At 44.1% G+C, this 15,876-nt stretch overlaps 1 protein-coding gene across 1 annotated transcript in view; it reads right to left on the reverse strand.

The window, feature by feature from the left end:
* The window catches only part of CYB5D2 (cytochrome b5 domain containing 2), an 83,965-nt gene that overhangs the window by 64,343 nt on the left and 3,746 nt on the right, over positions 1-15,876 (reverse strand). The window contains exon 2 of the mRNA XM_086954804.1: positions 2,690-2,830. Within this exon, the coding sequence (XP_086810930.1) occupies positions 2,690-2,830 (141 nt within the window). The remainder of the gene's footprint in view (positions 1-2,689; positions 2,831-15,876) is intronic.

Raw genomic sequence — 15,876 nt, forward strand, 5'->3', positions numbered from 1 at the left:
TGTTTCTGTCTGCCTGTACAGGTGTGTGTGTCTGCATTTGTGTACATTTACGCTGTGTGTGTTATTCCACACTTTGTGTGGAGTGGGTGTATCTGCACGGGAGGTGTGGGTCTGCAAGGTGTGTGGGTGCAGGGTCGTGGGTATGTTTTTGACGCTGCTGAGGATATGTGTCAGGCGGGAGGAGGTGAACGTGAATGTGTTTGTTTTAAGGTGGACATGTCCACCTCTCCACACTGTGCTTATATCTAGAGGTGTGGGTATAGTTCCCGGGCGATGTTTCTGGTCAGAGATTTTTAGGAGTTCTGGCTTGGCTACAAAAAAAACTACAATAACTGTTGCACTTGCCCTTGACTAATACAGTTCGTAACACAAGGGAGCAGGTGGGCAATTAATAAAAGGAGGAATGAATAAAAAATGTTATCAATAAAATATAAAAAAAAGGAAAAAGAAATAAAAAAAAGAACAGGCTAATGAACCACAGTGTGACTAAACAGACAGAGAAGGAAAGAGAATATGCTGCAGTAAAATGAACAACCGTTTTGTTGCATTGTAAGTTAAAATGTGGCATGCCACATGGAATGTGCGTATAGCAGAGTTCTATATGTAACAAGCAGACCATAACATGTAGAAGACTGGGTGTGGGATTGTTCAGTGGACTAATAACCAATTGCAAACATACACATTTATCCTCCAAAACACATGTTAAAACCCATTCGGGAAACTGAGTGCAAATACACTTACTGCATATATCAGAGAGTATTCAGTTCAGGTTACAGACTCTAAGCTCAGTGGGTTAGTGCAATGGCTGCAGACATTCTAGTGTACTGCTCAATTAAAAAAGAAAACAAAAAAAGAGCTAGGTCAGTTAGTTAAAGCGCCTACTAAAAAGTTTTACGTGACCTGTGTTTTCAGACCCCGATCCGGATCATTTAGCACCCTCGCATTAGTCCACCGACAGTCTAGTAGCTACAATAGCAGAGTAAGGACTTGAAAATATGGGTTGAAATGCACCTAAAATGCACCATTGTGACACTAAAGACAGTTATTATCGCATCATAGACAACCTCACGTTCCCAGAGTTTGTTTTTGCAGTGCGAAAGGAATGTTTTACTTAGCTGTTGTACAGCATTCTTTTTGTGTAGTGGTTTAAGTAAACCAATTCGTAATGTCCCTGAGCCGGCCAATTGAATTGATTCAGGGACTACGCGGGGAAATTAAGTTCTTTACAGGACAACTATATATTTCAGTAACATTTTGCCCCTTGGACAAGTTCTTTTAAAACATTCCACAACCCTAGAATAGAAATCATTCCTGAAGAAAGTTGCTCAAGCATTCTCAGATCCTGCTCACCACTTGGTAATTTCCCTATTTAATATGCATTTTACCTGCTGAAAGGTGAATTGTTTACCGCAATGGCGACATGTGCAGTAACTGTAAATAAATTGGTGGACTGTAAAGTCTTTTATTATCTTGGATGTAACTTGATAGACCCTTTATCATATGGCTTTGATTTCTACCACAAGTTTGCCTGGATGGGTTGTTACAGACCTTTTAAAGTCTGGTGAGGATGAGGACAAAATACAACCTTAGTTTGGAGACTTAATAGGAACCTGTATTCAAATTTATGGGAGCGGTCATTTCTAGTGTTAAGGGAGTATTTTATAATGTGCGAGAGATTATAGCCCAGATGATTATGACATCTTGAATGACGGCTAGAGATGCGATTTATTTTTTGCCAGGGAATTGTTCCTTGCCCATCCTCAATGTATAATGCTGAAACTGACGGCTACAGATAAGGGATTTATTTCTGTAGGAATCACATCTCCAGATGTACCAAAAGAGACTTGCACCAAAGCCGCAAGAGGCACTATACATTCAGACAGGGACACAACAGTAGAGCCGAGTATGGAATCAGGGTTGGGATTCAAGAGTTTAGAGTCAGGCAAGCAGAATGGCAGATTAGCCTTTTGAAACCCTCGGGCCTGGCATGAGAGCACAAGCAAGAGGATATGCACATGCAAAGGTCAGTTGCAGTAGAACCATTAAGACTGATGTTAGAGTCCATGAAGGAAGCAGCCCTCCTGGACCTTCGCACCATTATAATTTAGGTAGTCACAGACATGGGCAAAAAACTTGTTGTTTCTCAAGTGAAAAGTTCAGGGGTTCCTGCATTCATAGTATGCTTGGGCAGTGACAGGAGTTGAGCTAACAAGATGACGGAAAGCCCGGACTCTTGCAGTCTGAGCCACAAAGCTCCTCTTTGTGGCAGGATTCACTGTGCACTGGGGCCCCTTTTTAGGCATGTGTAGGCATGACCAGGCTAGGATTGCAACTAATCCTTTGATGCATAGCACCTATGCAAGTCAGAGCCATCGCTGCACACCTTTGGGAAATTTTCAAATTAAGGCCACGGGCGGCAACACAGAGTTGCTCCTCAATCTGCTATGAAGGCTCTCCGACAAGCTTGGTTTGCATGCCATACTTCTACCAGGAACCTGGTTTGGGTCAGAAAAGCCAGGAGTAATGGGATAATAATAAAAACTGCAGTTAAGTCCTTATAGACAATTCAGTTTTAGTGTGCGCCACAATGTCTGTTATTATTAGGATTCATGGTAAAGATCAGTCGAGGCCGACAATCGGAGGGGAGGAAATAATAAAAACTGACTTATTAAGTTGACATAGCACGTACCAATGTAGACATAATTCTTGTGATAGAAGGAGAGCCAGTTTTTGACGTTGACCATTTCCAATGGTGACAATCCAGAAACATCCTCTACAAGGCCGGTCTCTGTGAAATCTCCAGTAACATAGGCTCTGGAAGCATCTCGTCCTGTTTTTAAGAAAAAAAATGACAAACAAATTACTGCTTGAATAAAAATGCATGGCGAACAAAGAAACACTTAAACTTTTTTGAGGGTTCTAACAACACAAAACACTAATTTGGATGGGTAGATTACTGCCTATTTGGGACCGCAATTGATATTTCTAAATGTTACTTCCTCCGAATATTTGTATGTCCCTTATTTATTTTATTTATTTATTGGCATTTATAAAGCGCAGCATATACCCTAGGGTGTCTTGGCGCTGATTAATTTGCCAGCTTGATGTTAAATAAGCTGCCTTGCTCAGACCTCTATTCTATACCGAGAACTTATTTATTGAACAGCCAGGTTTTCAGTTTTTTGCGGAATTGGAGTAGTGTGGGACATGCTCTAATGTCCTGGGGTAGAGTATTCCAAAGTTTGGAAGCTGCTACCACAAACCGTCGGTCTCCCCACATCACTGTTCTGGTGCGAGGTACCGTTAGTTGGTTGCTGTTGGTGGAGCGCAACTGGCGTATAGGTTGGTAAGGACGTAGATGGTCCTTAAGGAACTGCGGGCCCTGTTTGTTTAGTGCTTTGTAAACAATGCACTGTGATTTAAATCTAGCTCTGTTCTGAATCGTCAGCCAGTGTAGTTTTGGAATGGCGTCAGAGAGAGGAGCAAACTTAGGAATTCCCAGAATAAGACGTGCTGCCGCATTCTGTATGGTCTGCAGTTTTTTTGTAACTCTAACTTGGGAGTTGATGAAAAGCCCATTGCAGTACTCTAGGGATGTCAGGACTAGTGAGCTCACCAGAGTTTTAATGGCAGTAGTAGGAAGATAAGGACCTATTTTTCGAATCATGCGTAGTTTGTGATGGGCTATAGAGGCCACTTTGCTAGCATGGTCCATGAAGTTTAAATGGTTATCAAAAAGTATTCCTAGGTTTCTTACTTTAGTCACCGGATTGGGGGGGGCACCAAAAGTTTGGGGCCACCACGAGGCGGGCCATTCTGGTGAGAGTTGTCCAAAAATCATTACCTCGGTTTTTTCCGAATTAAGTTTTAGGCAGTTCGCTGCCATCCACTCACTTATTTCCGTCAAACCTCTCTGGAATCTTTTAGCTACCTCTTCTCCATCACCTCTTATTGCCATCACCAATTGAGTGTCGTCCGCGTAAGAGGTTAGGCTCATCCCGTGTGCCTTGATGACATTGGCCAGGTCCGACACATAGATATTAAAAAGTGTCGGACTCAGGGATGAGCCTTGAGGTACCCCACACGGTTGTGACAGTTTAGCAGATTGGTAAGGGCCAAGAGTGACGGCCTGCGTTCTCTCAGAGAGAAAGGAAGCGAGGAGAGCTCTTGCCGTGGAGGAGATGCCCATTTTCCCGACACGGTCGACCAAAATACTATGGTCGACCGTGTCGAAAGCTGCTGAAAGGTCCAGCAGTACCAACACCGCTGTACCGCCTTGGTCTCTTATTATTCTTATATCTTCGGATGCTTTAATAAGGGCGGTTTCAGTCCCATGGTATTTCCGAAAACCATACTGAGTGTCATCTAACTTCTTATGGGTTTCTATATACTCAGTTAATTGTATGTTCATGGCCTTTTCCACCACTTTGGCCATGAACGGGAGACTGGCAATAGGTCGATAGTTTTTTAGTTCTAACTTATCGGCTCCTGGTTTTTTAGCAGTGGTTTGAGCAGTGTGGTTTTTAGATTAAGGGGATATATCCCTGAGAGCAGGATGGAGTTGCAGACTTGTGTCAGGACTGGTATGATCGAGTCCATCACCGGTAAGAGCGCCGATAGTGGACAAGGATCCAGCTTGGATCCAGCTTTGACTGTCGACACAATTTTTAATACCTGATCTTCTGTCAGTGGTATGAAATTAGTGAAGGATGATGTTACTGTAGGTTTTGAGACCTCCTGAATAATGTTGGGAACCTTGGTGTGCGTGGTTTTAGCCAAAAAAGATTGATAAATATCATCCACCTTCGTGAAGAAGAAGTTGGCCAGGGCATCACACATGTCTTGGGTTTGAGGTGGGGTCAGATCGGGGGTGTTACCCGAGAGCACTTTAGTTATGTCATATAATTTTTTGCTAGAGTTCTTTGCCTGATCAATTTGCATCATGTAGTACTCTTTTTTTGCCTTTATAATCATGGCTTTGTATGTTGCCAAAGCATCCTTGTATTTAGTTTTACTTGTTGGATTATAAGACTTTCTCCATTGTCTTTCCCAGTATCTGTCCTGTTGTTTTTGTGCTTTTAGTTCATCCGTGTACCATGGTGCAGTAGGGGTGGACCTGTTCTTAGATAGTTTCTTAATGGGGGCTAATGAATTCATGGCATGTCCCAACCAGTCGTGGAGTTGTTGTATGGCCAGGTTGGGGTTAGCCGAGATTAGCGGGCAAGTATCATCCAGGTGGTTTTTTAGGTCCAACTGGTTGACATTGTGCCATGCTTTAAAGGATATAGACTGGGGAAGAGAAGTAGCTGTAACTGGTCTTTTATCCATAGCCAAGGTACAGAAAACCGCATAATGGTCTGTCCATGGCAGCGGAAGGATGTCGCGTACATGGAGCCCCTGGACACTTGAGAATATAGCATCTAAAATGTGTCCAGCTTGATGAGTAGGTGAAGTAACCAACTGATGTAACCCCAGGACTTCCATATCCGCGATGAGAGCTTGAGTTTCCTTGTGGTTATTATCGTCTAGGTGGAAGTTCAGATCACCTAATACTGTGATCGAGTCCTCTAGTGCTAGAGATTCCAAGTGTGTACTAATACTCGTTAAGAAGCCAGTTTTGACTCCTGGGGGCCTATATATAAGAAGCCCTTTAAAGTTGAATTGTGGGCTAAGTTTGATTGAAAACATCAAGGCCTCGCACGAGATGTCCTGTATTTGAGTCACTATTACCTCCAGATTTTCTCTAGCTATAATGGCGATCCCTCCACCTTTCTGTATAGGTCTATCTTGTCTATAGGCTTTGTAGCCTGTAGGTGTGGCAGTGACCACGTCCGGACCGGACGAGTCATCTGTCCAGGTCTCTGTGATAAAAAGTACGTCTAGCTTTGAATCTGTTATCAGGTCGGCGATTTCTTGGCTATGTTTACATAGGGACCGTGCATTAATGAGGGCTATGGCAACATTATTCGATTTAGGTTTTTGTTTTAGGGGGCTCTTCTCGCCTTGACGCAATGTCGTAAAAAGGCAGTGAGGACAACATTGTTTGATTTCATTATGCGTTTTACAAAAATCGAATGTAGCACAGGCATGATTCCTTGGTATTCTTAGATTGAGGAGAGCGTCCTCGGGGTAGACCATGATGGAATCTTTAAGAGTTGGGACAGGGGTCGTGGCCCTCGGCCCGGTCCCGGCGCGGACGGGCGCAGACGGGCTTGCCTTTGGCGCGCCCGCTACGCCCGCCCGCTGCGCGGGCGGGATGGTGCCATGTTTTTATTCGTAATTAGGCAGAGGAGGGTGGGAGGGTTCTATCCACTGCAGCGCTGACCTTCCCTCACCAAGATGGCGCCTCGGGAGGGTCAGGTGAGGTCAGGGCGCCTTCTAGCAGCGCGCTTTGCCTGGCAACTACACGGAGACCTCTGGTGAAATAATCTCACCCACGAGGTAATGTCAGGTTAAAAAAGCACTTTTTAAAATATTTTACAATTCTTAAAAACCGTCGTTTGTGAGTCATCGACGAGATGTAGAATTAGCAGTATTCACAGGTATAGGAAGATTCCCCTGGCTTCCGCCTCAGGGGAGAGCAAATAACAAATTCGGCTTACATGTGCAACACCTGATGACTAGAAATCCCAGGTCAGTTTCAGATGGCTGTAGCTCATTCAGATCTTTTATAGGTCTCGCCTGGCGTTGCAGCGCAAAGCGCTGCTCGCTCCGCGAGAGATTTTGTGGATGAAGGGTTTTCAGAAAGGGACTCGAAGCCCCACCCCTCATTTCCATTGGCTTGCGTCACCATTTATGCTAAACGTTGGCCTGCCATTGGAAATGGGGTATTTTGTTTGCCGCCCTTTCACTTTTTGGGCCGCCCCCTACTTGCTTCACGGCTGTCGTGAAGCACTTTCTTATCTTTAGGGAGGGCCATCTGTTTTTAATTGGAAACAGATGGCCCTCCCTAAAGATAAGGTCCATTGTCCATGCATTTTCCCCCCGCCTGCACTACGCCAGACTCACCTCCTTGGATGTGGCATATTTCTGACCCAGCATACTAGTAGGATTCATCCACAAACCACAAGACTGCCAGGTGACCTGCTGGGGGATCAGAGTTGAACACCAAAGGGCTCGCCATGCTGCAATTCGACTTGCTCCGCTCTCACGAAAGCGAGTGGCCGAACAGATTCGAAGACGCCTGTCCCAAATGCTGCCCCTTGGGGCAAAGATCCATCGAGCCCTAGCAGCTCACAGCCAGCAAACTGTCTGTGACAGGCCTGTTACAACACCCAGACTTCTCGCAAAGGTAAACGGGGGAAGTTTCCCCCTCCGTGACTGTCTTGGCCAGGGCTTCACTGGCAGGAATAAGCGAGTCATCGAAAAACACACACACACACACACACACACACTGGCTTTGTCGGTTCGGGGTAGCCTGCCTGTGGCACCTCAATTTATCCTCGCCTCGGAGAATCCGATACGGGCACAACTTCCTGACTGCGCACCTCTGGCAAGTAGAGCGGTCGTGCTGCAGCTCCCGGCTTCAAATTCATGAGGAATTCAGGCTGGTGCAGTCCGGGAGGGGTCTGCGGCCTCGTGTCAAACTCCCTTCCTTTTCCCCCCTCATTCTTGGGAGCTGCGGAATGCCTGAGTTCAGCCCCGCTGACGGGCAGCGGCAGACAAATGGGAGCGCAGGCACTCACAGCCATTATGTGACTGCAAGCTGTCAGCTCATGCCACCCAGATCTGACCTAAACAAGGCAGCCCGTGCCTACCATCGCCGCTCCCCACGTACCTACGTGCAGCATCATTTCAGCACTCCCCAAATTAAGACGCTGGGGGACATTGTTTAGAGCGTGTCAACAACTGGTGTGCACGTGTAGGTGTCATTCCCTCAGTCGTGCACGTGTAGGTGTCATTCCCTCAGTCGGCACAAATGCACTATACCCCGCATTTCTCGATTGTATTAAAATCGTTGTGCGCTCCTATTAATTATTTTGTAAGTTGTACAAAAATAAAACTTTGCTTGCAAATATACTATTTACATTTCTACCAAAATATATTGACTGCGTTACTGGATACAGCTGTAGCCACGGGCCGGGGCAGTAGGTAAGAAAAACAATAACAAGCAGGCATTTTATTGTGGGCTGGCTAAGAACGTAATTTGATGCTTGATCAAAGACTTTTTTTTGGGGTACAAACAGGCAATGGCACTGCTGACATAATGTGAGTTGTGTGAGGATATGGAAATTCTATTAAAACATTTTTTTTGCTCCACTTACCGCCAATGTACGGGATAAACAACAGTACAGGACGCTGGCTCCAGCTCGGGGCCCTGCTACTCATTTCTACGAGCGTAAGTCAGACTTTTGCATCACGGGATCTGCGTTGCAGCAATTGCAGTTTTTATTAAAACTGGATATGTAACCAAGTCTCTCCAACACACTCACTTTAATGATATGTGCTTAAAATTCTCTGTGCCTTATTTCCCCATCTCACATGTCTCGTCCTTTCTTTTTCTCTCTCTCTGCCCACCAACACACTTTTCTTTTTACTTTAATAAGCGTTGCGCCGTCTCCCCGGCGCTATGCAATGTAATAGGTGTTGCCTTTGCGATTGTAAATAACAATGCCTTTTAATTTTTTTAAAGGCATTGCTACTTACAATGTCAATAGCTGATAATAATGTAATTGCGAGACCTATTGCATTGTAAATGCTTGTATCTATAGGGCTGGCAGGGTGGCATGCTGAGCCAGGGATAGCGTTCTACAGTTTTGTCCAGCAGAGAGTATTTGCATCTAGTCAGGAGGGACAAACGCCCAAAATTGAGAGGGCTGATGGGTCGGGCGCACATGGACTACAAAGCTAAACTGCGAGATGTCTCTCAGAGACAAAAAGACGGAGACGCTGCAAAGTGTGGCATGGTAGGGGGCTCCGAGGCGATGTCCTGTTCTTTGGCAGGTACTGGTACAAATAGACACAATGCACAATCAAGCGTGAGCACCGGCGTTTATGCGTGACTTATTTTGGAACTTATCTAACGTAACTATTCATGTCATTTCTAAACATGAGTGGCGAGTAGCTCGAGACAGACGCTGTTTTAAACAAGCATTAAAAATGCAATAGGTCTCGCTGTTCATTAAGTTAAAGCCATTTGCTTTGATATACAATACCATTAGCATAGCAAATGGCTTTAACTTTATCAAAGGCGAGACATTTTGCATTTTCAATGCTTGTTTAGTACTTCTGCTCTGCATTTATATTTTTTTAAAACCACAACCCAATTCATTTCAAAGAGAAAAAAACATTTACAGTAATAAAAACCGCAGATAAATATCACATTGCAGCCTTTATACATTTTGTGAGATTACTCATTAACACAGTTTATTACCACCCCTGTACAAAGTCTGAAGGTAATCTTAAAAAAAGAACGTTTTAAGTACAGAGTTCTTCCATATCTCAGGGTTGAACAACAGTATTTATTGTGTAAGATATTTAGCCCATTCTATAATGTTACACAGCCCACCTTTATCTAAATCCTCATATATTTGACACCATTTAGGTTTATCCAACGCCACTAAAGAGCTATCCGATATTTTAGGATCACTTATCTCTCCTTCTAGCAATGCTCACTTAATCCACCATTCTCAAGAGTTTTGCGACAATCTTACTGTGCATTTGTCTTCTAAAATCCAAATTATTTATGTGGGAATTAAAAACTCAATTGTACCTTTGATTAATAGTATATGTCCTTTGGTCCCTGCCCTCTCTTCTACAAATTGGCCATTCTTTATTCAGTACAATTTTGAAGTAACTAGATCTACACTAATGAAGAACGAATATTGTTCCTCAGCAATCTTTGACCTGTGTCTATTTTACAAGCTTGTTCCTCAATGGTAGTACTGATTGTGACAGACATTATCAATCTGTCTCTCGACTGGAACTCTGCCTTACTTGTGGAATATATGGATAGTCAAACCACTGTTAAAACGAGCCTTTGTAAAGCAATAGGTCTCGCATTTACGCGAGTTTAAGCCATTGGCATTGTAAATGACAGTGCCTATTATTTTTGTTTTTTAAAACATAAATAAAAGGCATTGTCATTTACAATGCGAATAGCTTAAACTCGCGTAAATGCGAGACCTATAACATTGAAAATGCTTGCTTAAGTTTCAAACTGAGTGATGTGCCCCTTCGAGGACACCGCGCTTGGTTTCTTCTTTTTAGGTCGAGCAGACCTTACTCTCAATGCGTGAGCATTGAGAGTGTCTGCTTCAGACCTTTTGCCGCCCGTATGGGGAATGAGTTGGGAATGAGGACACGAATCTGTTACGAGCTGCGTTTTTCCTCGCGGGAGCGCGCGTCTGATACCTGCGCATGCGCGGTGTCAGCCCTGGCTCTCACACAGACACAGGCAGCCCCCACCCCTCTGCATGCACGCACGCACACACACAGGCGCAAGCCCTCGCTCACACACAGACACAGGCAGCCCCCACCCCTCTGCATGCACGCACACACACACAGGCGCGCGCATGCACACGCAGGCACACTATCCCCTGCCTCGCATTCTCTCAATCACACACAGTCACGCATGCGCACACACATGCACACACACACACACGCACGCACACACGCATACACACAGGCCTTCACATTAGCCCTGGCCCTCCCCTCCCCTCCCCTCCCACTCACCGGGCTCTTTCGGCGTGTTTCGTGTCTCCTCTGCAGCGCTGGTCGGAGTCGGCCGGCTTCACTGCTTCCTCGGCGGCGGCGGGCGGAACTTCCTGCTGGATTGCAGGCCCCGCCCCCGTCTCGGCCAAAAGTGCCTGACTTCCGGTTTACACGGAGCAGGGCTGCGGCGGTGATTTCGAATGCTCACTAAGTTATTGAATGTTTTTTTTTACTGCTTTTAACATAAAAATGCGGGCAAAGCCAATAAAATATAGTCTTGTGACTACCCTGCGCTTGTTTTTGCTGATGTTGTTGTGGTGGCGAAACTCCAGAGCAGTTTCAATACGTGTGTTCTGATTTCGCTTTGCTGCCCTTTGAGTGTGATATGTACGGTCAGGGGCATTTAGGAGAAGGCGTTGCGTACATCCTTTCGTTTGGTCTCAGCTAAACTACCCAAGGCCATTGTTTTTATGTGCCCGTGCACGAGCTTGCCGTTTGCTCAGGCATTTCTCCTCCCCCTAATTAGTCACCCCTGCTGTTGCTGCCCACGGCCGGCCGTACTTTGTCTCCCATTTCCCCCCTCCCCACAGAAATTCCAAGAGCTTGTTAATGATGCTTTCTCTGCTGTAGCTATATACCAAGTGAGAAGTGGGCTGTTTCAGAATGTAGACACTTCAGTGGCTGGTTCTTGTTGAATACTCCCAGTGAGCAGACACAGCATAAGTTGTGTGTTGCCTGTGTGTTTCTAAGCACACCGGATTGTCGTGGTTATGCAAATGTTCCCTGAGAGCAACAGCCCTTTTTGTCTCGGTCTGCTACTTTTAAGGCAGTGCTTTAATTCGAAAGACTGGGTAATCTAAATTGATCCCGACATAATCTCTGAGGCATTGACCGGGCATTTGCAACAGGTTTGTACCACAGAAAAATACTTTTACGTTGGTTAATGCAAATGTTGCACTCACAGTAGCCTTTTTTTGTGCTACTGTATCTGCACCAAAGCTTCCACCCATATAGATACCCAATTTATCGCAATTGAGAGAAAGGTAAATCTGACGTATAAATTAATTAGCAAAAAAACCTTTTAAAGATGGGCTAGAATAGTAACGAAGATGATTTTGCATAATATGCAGAGGGTGCAAATAGAGATGAGCTTAAAGGGAAACAAGAATACAGAGCATCTATTATACGGTCAACATAAAACATGTATACATGTGTAACCACTTTGAAAGTAATACACTAGTTGTAGGGTAATTCGAGCTACGTAAACACTTATAGCCTTAAGACAGAAAACCAAAGATACATATGAAAACGGCCTGTTACTCTTCTCTGCTTCTCTAGTCCCTATTTAAAGAAATAGTAACTACATTTAGACAAGTAGCAAAACGGTTAATCTGGGGGCACACTGTCAGCTGCTCCTCTTATTTTAACTGTTCTGAAGCATTAAAGTTTGCACTGCCCTCTTTTCCTCTTTTTGCCCTCCTTATCTCCAAATTAATTCATGTTCCTCACAACAGTCACGTTTTTTTGTAATTTTATTCTATTCTCCATTCGGTCTGTTTCTCTTCCTTCAGCTAGAAAATAAGTGAGGATTAATGCTAGCCTGCTCATTACACAAACAATAACAAGCTACAGAGGGAAAAAGACAAACAGGTCGTCCTCCACTCACCTTGTAATATCAATACACGTTCATCAAAGGCACCTCTTTTTAGGATAATTATATAGGTGGAGGTGGGGGTTTCCATAACTCTTTCTCCATATACATCCCTCACTTGCAACCAGAGGTAGTGACCTCCCACTTTATTGCCTCTAAATTTCTAAAATGTATGTTTTACAGATGACAGTCACTGGGCTAAAATACCCCTATAAAACATAAAGGAGTGTAGCTGTGAATGATGTATCAGAAACAGATCACAACAATCTATATGTGAACTTAAAAAATAGTGAGGGCAAGATGGCACCTAACATGCGCACCGCCAATAGGACGAGACTAGTGGTAGCAATGTATTATACAACTGACGATGCTTGCCTTCATCGCTTCCTTGCATGCTCTGCAAGCTAACTGAATTTGACCTACAGCCACTTGCGTTTACAACAGTTCTTTTTGTTTCAGCTTGGCAATGCTAAACCGTGAGCTGGGTTCTATTTATTGACAAAAAGATTGCTCATAAAATTGGGGGTAGTTGTTTAACAAATGCCCTCGGCTGCCTTTGAAGGGTGTTGATTGTTCAGGGGTTTATTTATGACTTATAATTCATCTAGCGTGTTTTGATTTTCTTTACCATCATTTTAATTTACCTTCACGTGTTTTTTCCCCGTTTAAAATCCTTTATTCCGAACTTGCCTTTTTTCTTTATTGTCCTGCAATTAATTTTATTTCTTCGTCTTGGCTTGTCCTGCCTCTGACTGGCTTTTCTCCTCTTCTTAATACTTTCTCTCTCTTCCCAGTTCTCTCAAGCAGCCTCTCTTCGGACTGCTCCCTCTTTCATTTCTCCGTCTTTCTGTTCTTACCTCTTCTCTTTCCCCTCTAATGACTTTTGCTCAGTCTACTTTTATTTTCGCCTTTGATTCATATCTCAGCTCACCTCACCGTCTTTTCCTTTCACTCTCCCTTTCTTGTTCTTTGCCTCCTTGACTCACACCGACACTCATCAATGGGCACTCTCGTCCACTGCTCTCTTTTTTCTAACATTCTTAGGAACTTTGCTGGGGTACAGGGTGCGAAATGCCAATGAAGGCTGTACTGTGCATGTGAGGCCGCACTGGACACTCGAGGCTACATCTCGGGATGTAAAGTCATACATGGGCAACTGAGGCTATACTGAGTATGTGAGGCTGGCATATGAAGCCTATACGTGGGACCACATTTTGAAAACTAAAAGACCAGGATGTTTAACAAACATAGAAGAAGGACTACAATTTTACATCTGCCAGGCACACAGAATGACTTAAATGACAACGCTGATCTACACCGAAATACAGACAATGTGGAACCGAGGGACTAAATTAATTGCAACTTTTAAACCCAGTATCTTGCATGTTCATTACATTACTTTTTGGTAACAGCTGTTAACTTGCCCTACAATGAAACACATAAAAACGTGCCTCCCTCTGTCTTTAGTCGACTCTCTCTAAAAATCAGGACATGTGCTAAAATTGTTGAAATCCAATGTGACAGCTGGTGCAAAACCAGGACTGTCCTCGTAAATCCAGGACGCCTAGTCACCCTCGGCCCTCCAGAGGCTGGCGGCCACGCTCTTCTCTAGTAGTTAGTGCTAGCTGTGAGGCAGGGGCTCCCAGTAAGGTACTGCAGCAGAGGCAGGACAGTGGCGGCTCCTCGAGGGAGTGCTGTGGGGAGAGGCAGGGTGGGGGTAGTAAACTCCGGCATATGGCCGAACCGAGTTAAGTACATAAATAAATAAACAAGCATTGACATAGCCAATAGGACTCACTCTATCTATCTATCTATCGCCCTCGCTCTATCTATCTATCTATCGCCCTCACTCTATCTATCGCCCTAACTCTATCTATCTAATGACCCCTCCTATCTACCTATCTCCCACACACTATCCATCGCCCACACTATCTATCGCCCTCCCTCTATCGATCGCCCTCACTCTATCTATCGCCCTCCCTCCTATCTATCTATCCATCGCCCACATTATCTATCGCCCACACTCTATCTATCGCCCTCACTCTATCTATCTTTCGCCCTCACTCTATCTATCTATCTCCCTCACTCTATCTATCGCCCGCACTCTATCTATCCATCACCCTCACTCTATTTATTTATCGCACCACCACAGCATCACTCAAGGGCACCACAACATCACACAGCATCACTGAACGCCACAGCATCACTCGTCGCCACAACAACATCACTCAGAGCCACCACAGCATCAATCTGTGCAACCATTCAACAACAACTGGTTCAAATATATTCTCTCAATGTTTCAAGCTTTATTACAAATGTCACAAAAAGATGTTATTTCACTTCTGTTCTTGGATTTTGTCACAATAAAATACACTGAACATAATCTTCACAAAAGTTATTTACAAAAGTTTAAGCTATTGCCATTATAAGTTACAATACCTTTTATTTAAGTATTAATTATTAAAAAAAATTAAAAGCCATTGTTATTTGTAATATCAATACATCTAAGTCACGTAAATACAACACATATTGCATTACAAATGCTGTAGGTGTCACATTTGCGAAAGTTAAAACTATTGGCATTGTAAATGATAAAGCTATTAATTTCGCTATTTTCAAAATCAAAACATAAATACAAAATTTGTCATTTACAATACCAATAGCTCAAACTTTCCTAATGCGAGACCTATTGCATTGCAAATGCTTGTTTTAAATTAACTTTAACACTGAGCATGGTGTCCTTGAAGCGTGGTGACCCTAAAGCGGGCGCCGCGCTCGGAATACAAATACAATAAAATAACATCCGACATTGTCCCCATAAACAAAATAGTGCTGATCCCCTAGATAAAGCCGACCATGTAATGGGTCAAGTAAAAGGTCCAGTCGTCATGGGCGGTACCAAATGGGGACAAGGCGGTAACAAGGAGGGATTAACTAGCCTCATAATGAATCGGAAGCCAGCATTTAGCAAGGGCAATGACATCAGCCAATGAAAAGTATGGGCGGAGAGTGGGTGAGGCTACTACAGCATACTCGACTACTGCATGCCTCGCTGCCGCTAGGCTCGACCTAAAAAAACAACTTGGCTAGACCTAGGGTAGATAGTTATAGATCTATTACTCTTCTCCCAGCATTCAGGAAAACACTGAACGGGTCTTATCTAAGCAACTGGCTGAGCACTTGAAAGATTCTGAACTTATGGCAACTGGGTTTTCCTCAAGCAGATGCACTGAGTCTGTCCTTCATTTGCCCTGTACAAATAAAGATTGTTAGTAGATTAGAAAGACGGTTATTGTCCTTTTATTTGACATATCTGAGGCTTTTGATACTGCGGACCATGACACCCTTTTAAAACAACCCACAGAGTATTGATCTGGGCATGGTTTGCTTCCTTTTTCAAAGGTTGTATTCAGTTAGTAGCACTCCGTTAGTTTGGTCCTCTGCCCAGAGGGTCAACTGTGGGGCCCTTCAGGTATTTTCCAGTTTCCCTGATACTTCCTCTGCCCTTCCCCACACCCCCAAAGCTGCTGGGGTCGGATTGTTAAGCCCTGGCGGAAGACGTTAGTTAATGC

The sequence above is a fragment of the Lissotriton vulgaris genome, chromosome 2_1 (assembly GCF_964263255.1).
Source record: "Lissotriton vulgaris chromosome 2_1, aLisVul1.2, whole genome shotgun sequence".
NCBI lineage: Eukaryota > Metazoa > Chordata > Amphibia > Caudata > Salamandridae > Lissotriton > Lissotriton vulgaris.